The 11,069-nt window shown below is 47.5% G+C and overlaps 6 protein-coding genes across 6 annotated transcripts; 3 read left to right on the top strand and 3 right to left on the bottom strand.

Annotated features, from left to right (window-relative positions):
- Positions 1-197: 197 nt before the first annotated feature.
- On the bottom strand, positions 198-761 carry ASPGLDRAFT_108928 (uncharacterized protein; the record flags this gene model as incomplete). The annotated part of the gene is made up of 2 exons (XM_022539546.1): positions 198-562; positions 650-761. Coding segments are annotated over 2 exons (477 nt in total), but the record flags the coding sequence as incomplete, so codon positions are not given.
- A 371-nt stretch (positions 762-1,132) lies between these two features.
- ASPGLDRAFT_51076 (cytochrome P450) lies at positions 1,133-3,214 on the top strand. The gene is made up of 6 exons (XM_022547452.1): positions 1,133-1,381; positions 1,437-1,522; positions 1,576-2,337; positions 2,395-2,496; positions 2,567-2,695; positions 2,752-3,214. The coding sequence occupies exons 1-6, from the start codon at positions 1,153-1,155 to the stop codon at positions 2,941-2,943; spliced, it is 1,500 nt and encodes a 499-aa protein (XP_022397364.1). The 5' UTR covers positions 1,133-1,152; the 3' UTR covers positions 2,944-3,214.
- Positions 3,215-3,896: 682 nt separating this feature from the next.
- ASPGLDRAFT_69146 (uncharacterized protein) lies at positions 3,897-4,743 on the top strand (the record flags this gene model as incomplete). Its single annotated transcript, XM_022549332.1, has 2 exons — positions 3,897-4,092; positions 4,148-4,743. The coding sequence occupies 2 exons, from the start codon at positions 3,897-3,899 to the stop codon at positions 4,741-4,743; spliced, it is 792 nt and encodes a 263-aa protein (XP_022397363.1).
- Positions 4,744-4,878: 135 nt separating this feature from the next.
- ASPGLDRAFT_51075 (alpha/beta fold hydrolase) lies at positions 4,879-6,159 on the bottom strand. Its single transcript, XM_022547451.1, has one exon. The coding sequence runs from the start codon at positions 6,124-6,126 to the stop codon at positions 4,951-4,953; it is 1,176 nt and encodes a 391-aa protein (XP_022397362.1). The 5' UTR covers positions 6,127-6,159; the 3' UTR covers positions 4,879-4,950.
- A 347-nt stretch (positions 6,160-6,506) lies between these two features.
- Positions 6,507-8,463, bottom strand: ASPGLDRAFT_69144 (uncharacterized protein; the record flags this gene model as incomplete). Its single annotated transcript, XM_022549331.1, has 4 exons — positions 6,507-6,698; positions 6,762-6,961; positions 7,086-7,998; positions 8,449-8,463. The coding sequence occupies 4 exons, from the start codon at positions 8,461-8,463 to the stop codon at positions 6,507-6,509; spliced, it is 1,320 nt and encodes a 439-aa protein (XP_022397361.1).
- A 268-nt stretch (positions 8,464-8,731) lies between these two features.
- ASPGLDRAFT_84853 (uncharacterized protein) lies at positions 8,732-9,764 on the top strand (the record flags this gene model as incomplete). The annotated part of the gene is made up of 3 exons (XM_022550297.1): positions 8,732-8,852; positions 8,926-9,314; positions 9,345-9,764. 3 exons carry the CDS (start codon positions 8,732-8,734, stop codon positions 9,762-9,764), a joined length of 930 nt encoding a protein of 309 aa, XP_022397360.1.
- Positions 9,765-11,069: the final 1,305 nt, after the last annotated feature.

Below are 11,069 nucleotides of genomic sequence, written 5' to 3'. Positions count from 1 at the left end.
TCCCAGCCACATTCCTGTAGTTGAGATGCAGTGCATGCAATATCACTCAGGATATATTGGCCAGAAGACCTTCCTGGAGCTGAGCATGCTTGTATCACCATCTGGTTGTCTGTGAAGATGGTTGCTGTACAGGTCTGATAGGAACATTGCAATTCCAGTCCACTTGAGTTGCATATTTGGGTAAGCACCATCTTTATGCCCTGTAATTCCACTGCATATACAGTGTGGGTAGCTTGAGAGCCAATGCAAACTGCTTGACACCCCAGAGATGAAACTACTGCTGCTCCAACTCCCTGTTCTGTCAAGCTGCCATCTGTGTACACAATAATATCAGCTCTACTTTGTAAGATGGCATTGTGAGTTGTGAGAGCAGCTTCCTGGGTTTCTGCTATATGGGGTTTCAGACCTGCCCACCAAGGCAGGGTCACATGTGGGTGTATAATCTCCAGCTTGTCCTGAGAGATTGCGGTTCGTTGCTCCCATTGTTCTAATGGTGATGTTAAAGGGTCATGGTCTGGGCTGGTGGCCCATTGCATGCATCGCTCCCTTGCATTCCTTGGTGCTGGTCATTGGCTGGAATGTCATATCTTGCTGAGGGTGGCCATAAGAGGTGATGTGGCAATTCAGAGGTATGATTCTTTGGCCGCACGTTCCAATGCGATCATTGGAGGAGGTATGTTGAGGCATATCTCCAGAGCAGCTCGAGAGGTTGTTCTGAATGCGCCAGCTATCCTGTAGAGGGAAAGCCGCCGTATATTGCGATGAAGCCATCATACTCAAGATAATGAATCGAAAACTGTTCACATTTCCCCAGTTCAGAGTCGACAGAGACCCAGGATAAACAGATCAAGAACTGTTCCCAAATCCAACAAAAATCCCTTTAAAAAGGGAGCCAACAACCCGGCTCGTCTCCGACTCTTGAGACCTGCAAACGTATTAGCTCAACTCCGAACGATAACTTCATCCTTGATAAGTTCTACTTGGCCACTAATCCCGGTCCGTCAAGCCTTGTTATGTTTGAGCTGTCAAGCAACGGCCCCACAAAGGATTCGCTCCTCCCCCCACCCCCGCCCATATCCCCAGAAATTATGTTCTTGCTCTTTTGTTGCGTTCTGAATTGCAAAGTGTGTAAGCCTGAAATCTACGATTACAATGGCTCTTGTCTCTGTGCCTGTGGTGTCAGCCTTGCTGGACTTACGCAGTCCCTGGGCTCTGGTGCTCGTTGGCTTGGTTGTTGTGCGCGCCATCGTGCGGAGATATTGGACGCCGATCAGAGATATCCCTGGCCCATTTCTGGCATCGTTCTCGAAATTATGGCAGGTTTATCAGCTATGGAAGGGGCATATTGAAGAAGAGCTTATTCATTTGCATAATAAACATGGTATGATCCACCAAATTTGCATTTTCTCATGCACGCTTTCTAATATGAGTGACAGGATACTTTGTCCGCATCGCAGAAAATGAAGTCAGTGTCTCTCACCCAGACGCAGTCAAGCAACTTCTGCATGCCAATATTGCCAAAGTACGTTCTCATATTCAAACTATAGTACTTGGATATTAACAATTATCCAAAAGGGCCCGTGGTACGCAATTTTCAGTCTACCAGACTACCGCTACGTCAACCAAATGTCTGAACTAAACCCCCGCCGCCACATCGAAAAATCCCGCAACATCGCTGCCGGTTTCGCACTCTCAAACATAATCAAATCTGAACTGCATGTCGACGCAATCCTGCAACAACTCAAAGACCGCCTAGATGAACTAAGCAAATCCGGTGAAGCAGTAGACTTTGACAAATGGTTCAGCTTCTTTGCCTTCGACGTCTTAGGCGAAGTAATATTCTCCAAGTCCTTTGGTTTCATAGAGACAGGTACGGATATCAGAGGTGCTGTTGCAAATACTAAAGCCCTGGCGCTATATATCGCAGTCATGGGTCATTATACCTGGTTCCACAATTTGACGCTGGGGAACCCGCTGCTTAGTAGCATTGGGATTCAGCCCTCATCTCATATCTTCGATACTTGTCTTATGGCTATCGATGCCAGGAAGAATAATCCTGAAACAAGGAATGATATGATGCAGCGCTGGCTTGATGTTCAAGCTAAATATCCAGATCGTATGGCAGAGAGTGAACTTTTCGCGGCGGCTGTTGGTAATATTGGGGCTGGGGCTGATACTGTTGGGGCTACTGCTCAGGCTTTGGTGTATTACCTGTTGCGTCATCCAGTGTATTTGCAGCAGGTGCGGGATGAGATTGATGCTGCTCAGGCACGGGGAGAACTTTCCACTATAGTTCAGTACAATGAGGCGCAAAATTTGCCGTTTCTTCAGGCTTGTGTAGGTACTCCAGCTGAGACAGATGTGATGGTTATGTTGAATAACTCTTGTCAATAGCTGAAAGAGACCTATCGTTTCCATTCTGCTGTTGTTGGTGGTCTTCCTCGAGTCGTGCCACAGGGCGGGATGGTTATTGCAGGCAGATACTTCCCAGAAGGGGTATGATACCCCCAAAAAATACTCCCCACAATGCGGTACAATGTTAAGCAATACTGACCAAGGATTCTAGATTATCCTGAGTATCAATACCTGGGTCTTCCATCGGAACCCCAAGCTCTTTGGCGAGGACTGCGATAGCTTCAAACCTGACCGCTGGCTTCAGAAAGAAACCGAAAAGATTAATTTATTCTTGATTCATGTAACTATGTGTTAATATCTTCTCAATTTGCAACTAGCACTGACAAACCTTTACAGTGGGGAGCCGGATACAACCAATGCCCCGGACGTAACCTCGCCCAATTCGAACTCTCCAAACTAGCAGCCACCTTAATCAGAGACTATGATATTGAGCAAGTGGACGCTAAAAGGGAATGGGTATTCAAGAGCCAGTTCACAGCTGTTCCATCTGGCTGGCCATGCAGGATTCGAAGACGCTCGAACAAATAATAAACAAAAAAAAAGAAAGAAAGAAAGAAAGAAAGAAAGAAATTAACGACGGTGTCGGCACCATTGGCTTTTCGACAACGACAGTAGGTATGGCCTGCAGGAGGAAGCCAAAGGGGATAGAGATGAATCCGGGAATGAGAGAGTATGCCCATTGAGCGCCGGTTGAGCCATCGCCATGACTATTATTTACTAGTGTTTCATTCTTTATATTCATAACAGCCACCGTTAGTTTTTTAGTCATTCAATACAAGACTTGAACCCCCACCCCACACAAAGAAAGAATCGACCCGCTGAGGGCTGTTGTACCGAAACGTATTTAGGAAGGTCACTCTAGAAAGCCTAACCCCGTTTGCGTTTACCTAAGGACGACTCATTAAGTAGGGAAGTTTTCTATAGAAGTAGTACGCCTAGTCGAGTCCTAGTAATAGCGGACTAAAGATAAACTATAGAAAATTGAATAATTATACTTCTATAACGAAAAAATCTCAAATAAACCTAATAATAGCGGTAGGTTATATAGAAGACCTCTATATCTAGAGTCTTCTTTCCCTTTATTCGTCGGGCGATGTTACGCTTAGCTAGGCATAACTCATAGATATATTCACCGTCTGATATATTCTACTGGTAGTCTATTCACTCTCATAATACTTCTGATACGGATGCCTTTTGCGAAACCCTAACAAACCCATAATCTCCCGTCACTCTCGGAAAAGGCGTTCCGAGCAACACCCTCTCGAAAAACTCCTTCGTTGACTTCTCATAATTCGTAATATCGTTCACTGCATTAAACGCCCGAAACAACAACTAATCCTTCAAGAGAAAAAGCAGGAAACGGTTTCATGCATTGTTTGTTTTCCTTTGGTTGCCGCGGGATATAACGTCATGGATACAGCTAAGCTGCAACCCTTGTTGAATCTATTTGCACCCATCACTTTCACAAAGATATATGTATCATGGCATCTTCTGGTTTCTGTATCGTCACTGCAGCCTCTCGAGGACTAGTATTTGCCTTTGCGCGGTATCTCCTAGCAAATTCCAATCTTCCTGTCGTGGCAACTGCACGACGGAACTGTGACGAAGTCCACGACCGACTTTTGATGGGGATCAATTCCAAGGAAAGATTGCAAGTTCTGCGAGTTGATGTGACTGGTATTTCATGTTTTTCATATAACTAATTGACTCACATAACGAATGCCGGTGGCAGACGAATCTTCCATCTCCTCCATGGCATCTCATATTCGCCATGTTTATCCAAACATGCAACTACATTTGGCACTAACGCTGCCGGGCATTCTACACGTCGAGAAGTCACCCTCTCAAATTGACGTAGCCAATGCATTACAAAGCTTCCAAGTCAATTCCCTCGGCACATTACTCCTAATGAAAGATCTAGCATCATTCCTGCCAACTAAATCATCATCCCCCTTCGAGGAGACAAGGGGGGGTGGATTGAACCTCCCTTCCCACGCCATCTATGCTATGATGGCCGCTCGGGTGGGATCCATTTCGGACAATTCCCCCGGAGGTTGGTATTCCTATCGGGCAAGTAAAGCATCGGTGTTTCAACTGGCGAAGACGTTCGATCTGCATCTCTGCACACGCAGTCGGGGTAGGGCGTTGACGGTTGCTTTACATCCTGGGATTGTAAGGACAGATTTTACGAAGGATTATTGGGGTGGGAGGGAAATCTTGGACCCGAGCGAGGCGGCAGAGAAGCTATCAGGGGTTCTTGCGGAGGGGGTACCGATAGAGAGGAGAGGGTTATGTTTTGATTGGAAAGGGGAGGAAGTGATACTATGAGACTGTTTTCCCCCATATCTAAAAGAGAAGCCGATGAGTCCTTGGAATGACAATAGAAATCCTCAAAGTTCCCCATCGAGGATTCTATCTAAAGCAGGCATTGCCTCTTGGCAAACGAGAATGTGAAGAAATGTTTGGCTTTGAGGAAGAATATCTATTCAACAGCTTGACAATATATACATGGACGAAAAACTATCCTTGTTATACTTACAAACCCCTCACCAACTCTAAAATAACATTTACCACCACCCCAGGACTCTCCTGTGGCGCCCAGTGGCCAACACCATCAATCAATCTCATCGCACGGAAGTCTTTACATACAGTCCCATCCCTCATCCTCTCCAAGGCCCCTGGCTCTTGATAAATGCCCCAATCCAACTTCCCAGACACAAAGGAACACGGAATCTCAATCTTCTTCCCTGCAAACACTTCGTAGTCTCCCGTGTACTTCCCGTCCTTGGCCGTCCGCACGCGATACCAATTGAGACCTCCCTGAAACCCAGTCCGCTCATACTCAGCCACATAAACTGCCAATTCCTCATCAGACAGCCAATCGTGTGAATGCTGGACATCCTCCTTGGGCTCCCGTGACATAGTATCCGCCACGGTCTCCGGCATCGTCTTGTCCAACGGCATGATGTAATAGCCCGGCAGTTGGGCAAGTTCAGTAGCTGACCATTCGCGCAATGGAAATGGCTTGTTCCCCTTCCACGATCCGCTTTTGAGATAGAAATAACCACGCAGGAACTCGTGTAGGCCCTGCGGGGGATGACTCATCTCATCGTTCGCGGGAGCAGTGGAATAATACCATTTATAGTGTTTGCGGTTGTGGGAGGCAAGAGCACTGTGTACATCGCCTGCGGAAGATTCAGCGCCTCCTTTGACTCCGGCTTGTTCTTTTCCTGAGTCATTCGCGGTGTTAAATGGTGCCTCCGGAGCCCCGTTAAACGGATGGCTGAGGATGACGACGCTCTGGAAAAAGTCCGGCCTAATGAGAGCACACATAGCTGCTGTGACGGCTCCAGCATCGTGGCCAACCACGCAGCGGACGGATCGGTAGCCCAGCGCGTGCACTAGGAGGACAACGTCCCGGACAAGAGTAGTAACGGAAAAGGTTGATAGATCCACCTTCTCATAGGAGCGGTCATCGTGGCCTGTGGTACGGCCGAAGCCGCGACAGTCAGGGGCGACTACATAATATCCGGCATGGGCGAGAGGGGGGATGACTTTGCGCCAGGAGTAGCCGAGTTCCGGGAAGCCGTGAAGGAGGACGATGAGCGGTCGATCTCGAGCGGGAGAGTAGTTGGCTTCCAGAATGTTGACAGAGAGCGGATTGTTCTTAGTGGAAAGGGCAACCTTTCGGGAGGTTATTATGGGATCCATGGTGGTGTATTACAGCGTATACGTGAATGATGCTGGAGGTCATGATGTGCTTAATTTATAGTTAGTTACCCCAGCCGGTCACCTAATCACCATGCCCCCGCAAAACTCCGCAATAGAACAGGCTGATATTTCTTCCGAATGTGCGGAGTGGATTTTGATAGCCATTTTGGATATGAAGTCAGGTAGATAGGAATTCAGTCAAAATAAAAAGAAAGAAGTTACATGGGTCACATTTAAACCTCTCTGAGCTGCAAACTTTTTGTTGGTATACAGGGGCTCCTCCATATTGTCGGAAAAGCTGGATCCCTTCAACCAACCCACCAATTCTCGGAAACTTCTCCTGCAAGAACAGGAATTCGAAAAGCTGCGGTATTGTGAAGTCACGCGTCATAACTTTCCCTCATTTTAGGATTTGTAGTACTAATACAAGAGGGGTTGAGGATTTGGTCGTAAATCCTGGGACTTTGTAAAAACCAATCTGCCCATAGCCAGGTCCAATCGCACCAACATATCGCAAAGTCCTTTGCTTGTTGAACAGAATGGCTGAACTCCCTGCATTTGACGACCTGCCTCTGTGCAAAAAAGGCTCTCCAGGGAATACATGGGGACTTTTCGGCGATGATGATGAGTGTGACATGCTCCTCAACCGCCAAATGTACAAGAACTTCGAAGAACCTCGTTGCTCCTCGTGAGAAATTCGGTAAAATTACCATGCAAGCTCCTGCCATAGATGAATGCGTCCGAAACGCAACAGGAAGCGAAGCAGCCCCGATATCATACTTTTCTGCGCTCCCCGAGTACCAGGTGTTCATGAACATGTCCATGTCAGTGAAGTCTGCGCGGGGGGGCTAGTGTCTCCGTTGGAGAGAGGGATGCAATGAGGGAGGTCATGTGGTTGATCGAGGACAGGCTGATAGGGTTTATGGATTGGCGGATTAGGGTGGCTGCAGTTGCGAGACCTCGGTCTCCGTCTGATACTAGGGCTTGAGCAGTCAGAGGATCTGCTTGGGATCCAATGACGGCATTACCGAAGTATCGTTCAGAGGTTTTGTTCTCCGGGTCTCGGGTGCGAACATCGATGGGGTGGACGAAGCGCGATAGTGAGGTGGCTTTCTCTGGGTGAAGATGGAGCCGGACACGCGTGATTGATGTCCAGATGAGGACAAAGATGCAGTCGTACGATGTCACGTAGTCTATCTCGCTCAGATACGGGGCGCAATGTGCTTTGAGCTGTTGGACAGATGGCTCAGAGATCTTGTAGATATTTGATTGGGAAGGCGGTGATGGCTTTGGTTTGAATTGACTCTTCTCCATAATGTAAAACGTTGGGAGCCTTTCTAGCAGGTCTTGTCTTGAGATAGCCGGGTCGGTCGCTGGAGCATTGTATGGAGCTCTGTTGAGGTCTGGGGTGTAGGTGGGCATTTTCAGGCCTTCATGATGTGCCTTGCTACTTTGACAGATAAGAGACAGGAATGTATCAATGGACGACCAGTCCCCAGCAGCGTGATTTATTCTGAATCCTAGGATCATGCCATGCTCAACGAGACTTAATTGCAGAGCGCAGACCGGGTTCTCAGCCGTTTGCTCTTCGGGCAATAGCTGGGTAAGGTCCAGATCATTGGGAGAAAATGAGTTTTTAGCCGAGGCGGGAAAAGATTTGTGCTCCATAGACTCGGTTCGGCGGATATTCACTTCTATATGGCTTCCTGGGGGTGTTATAATGCAGAGCTTGCTGGAGTCATCAACTTGGAAATTCCCTGCCATGAATGGCAATTGGTGGGTTGCGTTCCTCACCCCTTCCACCATGGAGGAAATCAAATTGTCTAGATGAATGGAGGGCTGGAGCTCATAGAATATGAAGACTTTCACATTCTTAAGGATTCCAATTTGTCCATATCGGACAGCTCATCTTTCCTCATGTGATCCATGATTGCGGTTATTTCTGGTCTTCCTGGTCGAGTTGAGGCTAGTATGAATTAGACTTGGATATGGTTGAGAAGAGAAATATGAATTGGGCCCTTACCAGTTTGAAGTATGTTTGGAAAAGTAGCCACCTAGTCTTAAATCGAGCTTGTTGGTCTAGTTTACACTATTACGTAGTTTATGGGCATACAGAGTATAGATGCTGCTCCGGAATACACACAATTATATATCCTTAGTTTAATATAAGCTTATACGATCGTCACTGTCGGGAACATATTGTGGTATAGCTCCGCAGGATTTGCTCACAATATTACCAAATTGGGAGGAGCCCGACCACTGTATTAATATCCTCTCAATTTCTAGTATATAAGCCTTTCCAAATGAATGGTCAGTACATACAGTACATACGACCATAGGGCTTCCCGTCCGCTCGGCCGTACTGAAAACCTCCCACAGGATATACCAGGAACGGCTATGCCTTGGCACACCGCCTGCAGGTCCGCTGATTCGGATTAATAGCTTAATAAAACTTAGTTAACTAGTTAACTAACAAAGCCGTTGTCACCAAGTGGATCTCTGACATGTGTGACGGCCTGGTCATGTGCATACCTCTCACGTGTCAGGGACGGGGTTATTAGGAACAGTGTTGCATCGAGAGGCTGCCGAAAGCACACATCGATATATGACCTCATTCCCCTATGAGCTGGTTCATGATGATCCGACAAGTGCCGCGAAGACGCAGCAACATGAAGACAAATTCGCTGAACTCGCAGCATTCATGAATGCCGAACCCGATGAAATAGGTGAGTGCTTCTATATCACATTATCTAAATCCTCCATTTCCCATTCCTAAGTGCGGATATCTAATTCTCGTAGCCTTCGGCCAAACAACTACCTTCTTACTCCGCTCTCTTGGCCAGGCACTGAAATCCTTACTCAATTCTGATTGCGAAATTGTCGTTTCAAACCTGTGTCACGAAGGTAGTGCCGCAGCATGGGTTGCCCTCGCCAAGGATCTGAACATCGCCATCAAATGGTGGGCACCACCGCCAGGCTACGACCCAGTTCTATCACTAGAGACATTGAGGCCACTCTTGACACCCAAAACCCGACTCGTGACCTGCAATCACGTCTCAAACGTTATCGGTACCATCCATCCAATTCGCCAAGTTGCAGACCTGGTTCATAGTATTCCTGGCACCTTCCTCGTTGTCGACGGAGTGGCATGGGCCCCGCACCGACCCATCGACGTCAAGGCCCTGGACGTGTATTTCTACTGCTTTAGTTGATACAAGGTCTTTGGGCCACATATCGCACAGCTATACGGCTGGCGTAGCGCTCAGAATCGTGTACTTACGGGCATAAGTCACTATTTTCTCGGCGGGATTCCGAGTCTGGATTGGCGTTTGCGTCTAGGTACCAACTCCTTCGAACTTGAGGAAGCTTTGGTGCCCATTACCCGATACCTGAAGCAAGTGGGTTGGGACAATGTTATTGCCCAAGAGACCGTTCTACAGGACGTCTTCTTAGCTCATCTCAGACGCCGACCTCAAGTGTTTCGTATCTTTGGCGAGAAGTCATCGGATGCTCAAAAGCGCATGCCGGTAATCACATTTGAGGTTATTGGACACTCGCCCACGGTGGTAACCAACAAATTCAATCAGAGGGGACGGTTTTTGGAAGCGGAGGAGATAGAAAACGAGTTGCGGACATAGTGACGTGATCAAACACACGGTAAGCCCTGCCCAGGCAGGCCTCTTTACAATGGTACTAGGGGACATCCAGGAGACAGTGAGATACAGTGCTGGAGCAGGGGGTTTCTCATCCCGGTGCTTGCCTAGCGACGCCAAGGTTTTCCCCTTATGTATTTAGCAGCAGCACCCCATACCGCTAAGGTGACGGGGAGTATAGAACTAATAATGATAATAATAATAATTGCATGTACTGTCGCGAAGATATATTTCGAGTTTTTATCTTCTATTCTCCGAGTTGATATAGCGAAGGGTAGCAGGGAGGGTAGACTAGGCTGAAAAGTCAGCCTACGCTCCGAATATCGCCGACTTGCCAGGGATATACAGATACTACTGAGACACCGTGAGATTGTTGGTCTCTGACGTCCCACCTCACTAATAATAAACTTGCGAGTGAGGATCCAAACCCCAATTGTCCGGGGTGGATCTTAGGTAGAGCTGAGGGCCTAGATAGACTTTGATCTCATCCTGTTTCTCATGAAACTGCTTAATTTCCATTACTCAATAGTTGAAAGTCTGAACTGACTTTGCAGTTTAATTTGGGTCATGCTATATGCTTGAAACTAGCAGTTCATCATTTACTGTTCCTTTCACTTAGGACGGATTGTATGAGCAGAGCCTATCGCAGGTGTGTAATGCTCAGCATAGTACAGTTAGGCAAAGTCAATTCTGTGCCTGGAACAATCCCCTCTTGCTATGGAGTTGACCAACATGGCAAGTCCTTGACTTACCTCATGTACTAAGACTGGAGACATGTACTGTGTGTACAACGGCAAAGATCACGGACCGACATGGACAGGCCGCGCATTTGTGACGCCAACTGTGGATATTTGCGTACTTGCCATTTCTAGGCTGTAATGAGGCGTTGAAGGGTTGAATTTCCCCGCGTGGAGCCAGTGGCCAGAGTAGAGAAAGTCGTTCCAGGGAATCAGTTGGAGTCACTTGGAGTAAACATGAGTACATTAATATACTCTCCCAGACGCTTTTTTAAGAAATGGACTTCGAGTTATTCTTTCTCACTGCAAAGTACTTGCGCAACCCTTGGGGTATACCGCATCAAACATAGGGTATAGCTGGCAACAATGCACCGATCGATATCATAACATGAACAGTTTTCTCTACCGAATCTCATCCCGCCTCACTCGCTTTACTCGAGCGTTCAGCAAAAACAAAAACATACAACAGCCGGGATTCGCTGGTGGTCACCCACCCAACTACTAACCGGCCGGCGTGTGGCTTAAGTACGGCTGAGCGGACGGGAAGCCCTGT

The sequence above is a fragment of the Aspergillus glaucus genome, assembly GCF_001890805.1.
Source record: "Aspergillus glaucus CBS 516.65 unplaced genomic scaffold ASPGLscaffold_22, whole genome shotgun sequence".
In the NCBI taxonomy this organism is placed as follows: domain Eukaryota; kingdom Fungi; phylum Ascomycota; class Eurotiomycetes; order Eurotiales; family Aspergillaceae; genus Aspergillus; species Aspergillus glaucus.
This window is presented reverse-complemented; position numbering and strand designations above follow the sequence as displayed.

What these genes read in the sequence shown, in the direction of transcription:
- ASPGLDRAFT_51075 (XM_022547451.1), bottom strand. Translation starts at nt 6,126, where the DNA reads ATGGATCCCATAATAACCTCCCGAAAGGTTGCCCTTTCCACTAAGAAC.
- ASPGLDRAFT_51076 (XM_022547452.1), top strand. Translation starts at nt 1,153, where the DNA reads ATGGCTCTTGTCTCTGTGCCTGTGGTGTCAGCCTTGCTGGACTTACGC. An exon ending in GCAGATACTTCCCAGAAGGG is followed by an intron (nt 2,497 to 2,566) that starts GTATGATACCCC and finishes CAAGGATTCTAG; the next exon opens with ATTATCCTGAGTATCAATAC. An exon ending in TTAATTTATTCTTGATTCAT is followed by an intron (nt 2,696 to 2,751) that starts GTAACTATGTGT and finishes AAACCTTTACAG; the next exon opens with TGGGGAGCCGGATACAACCA.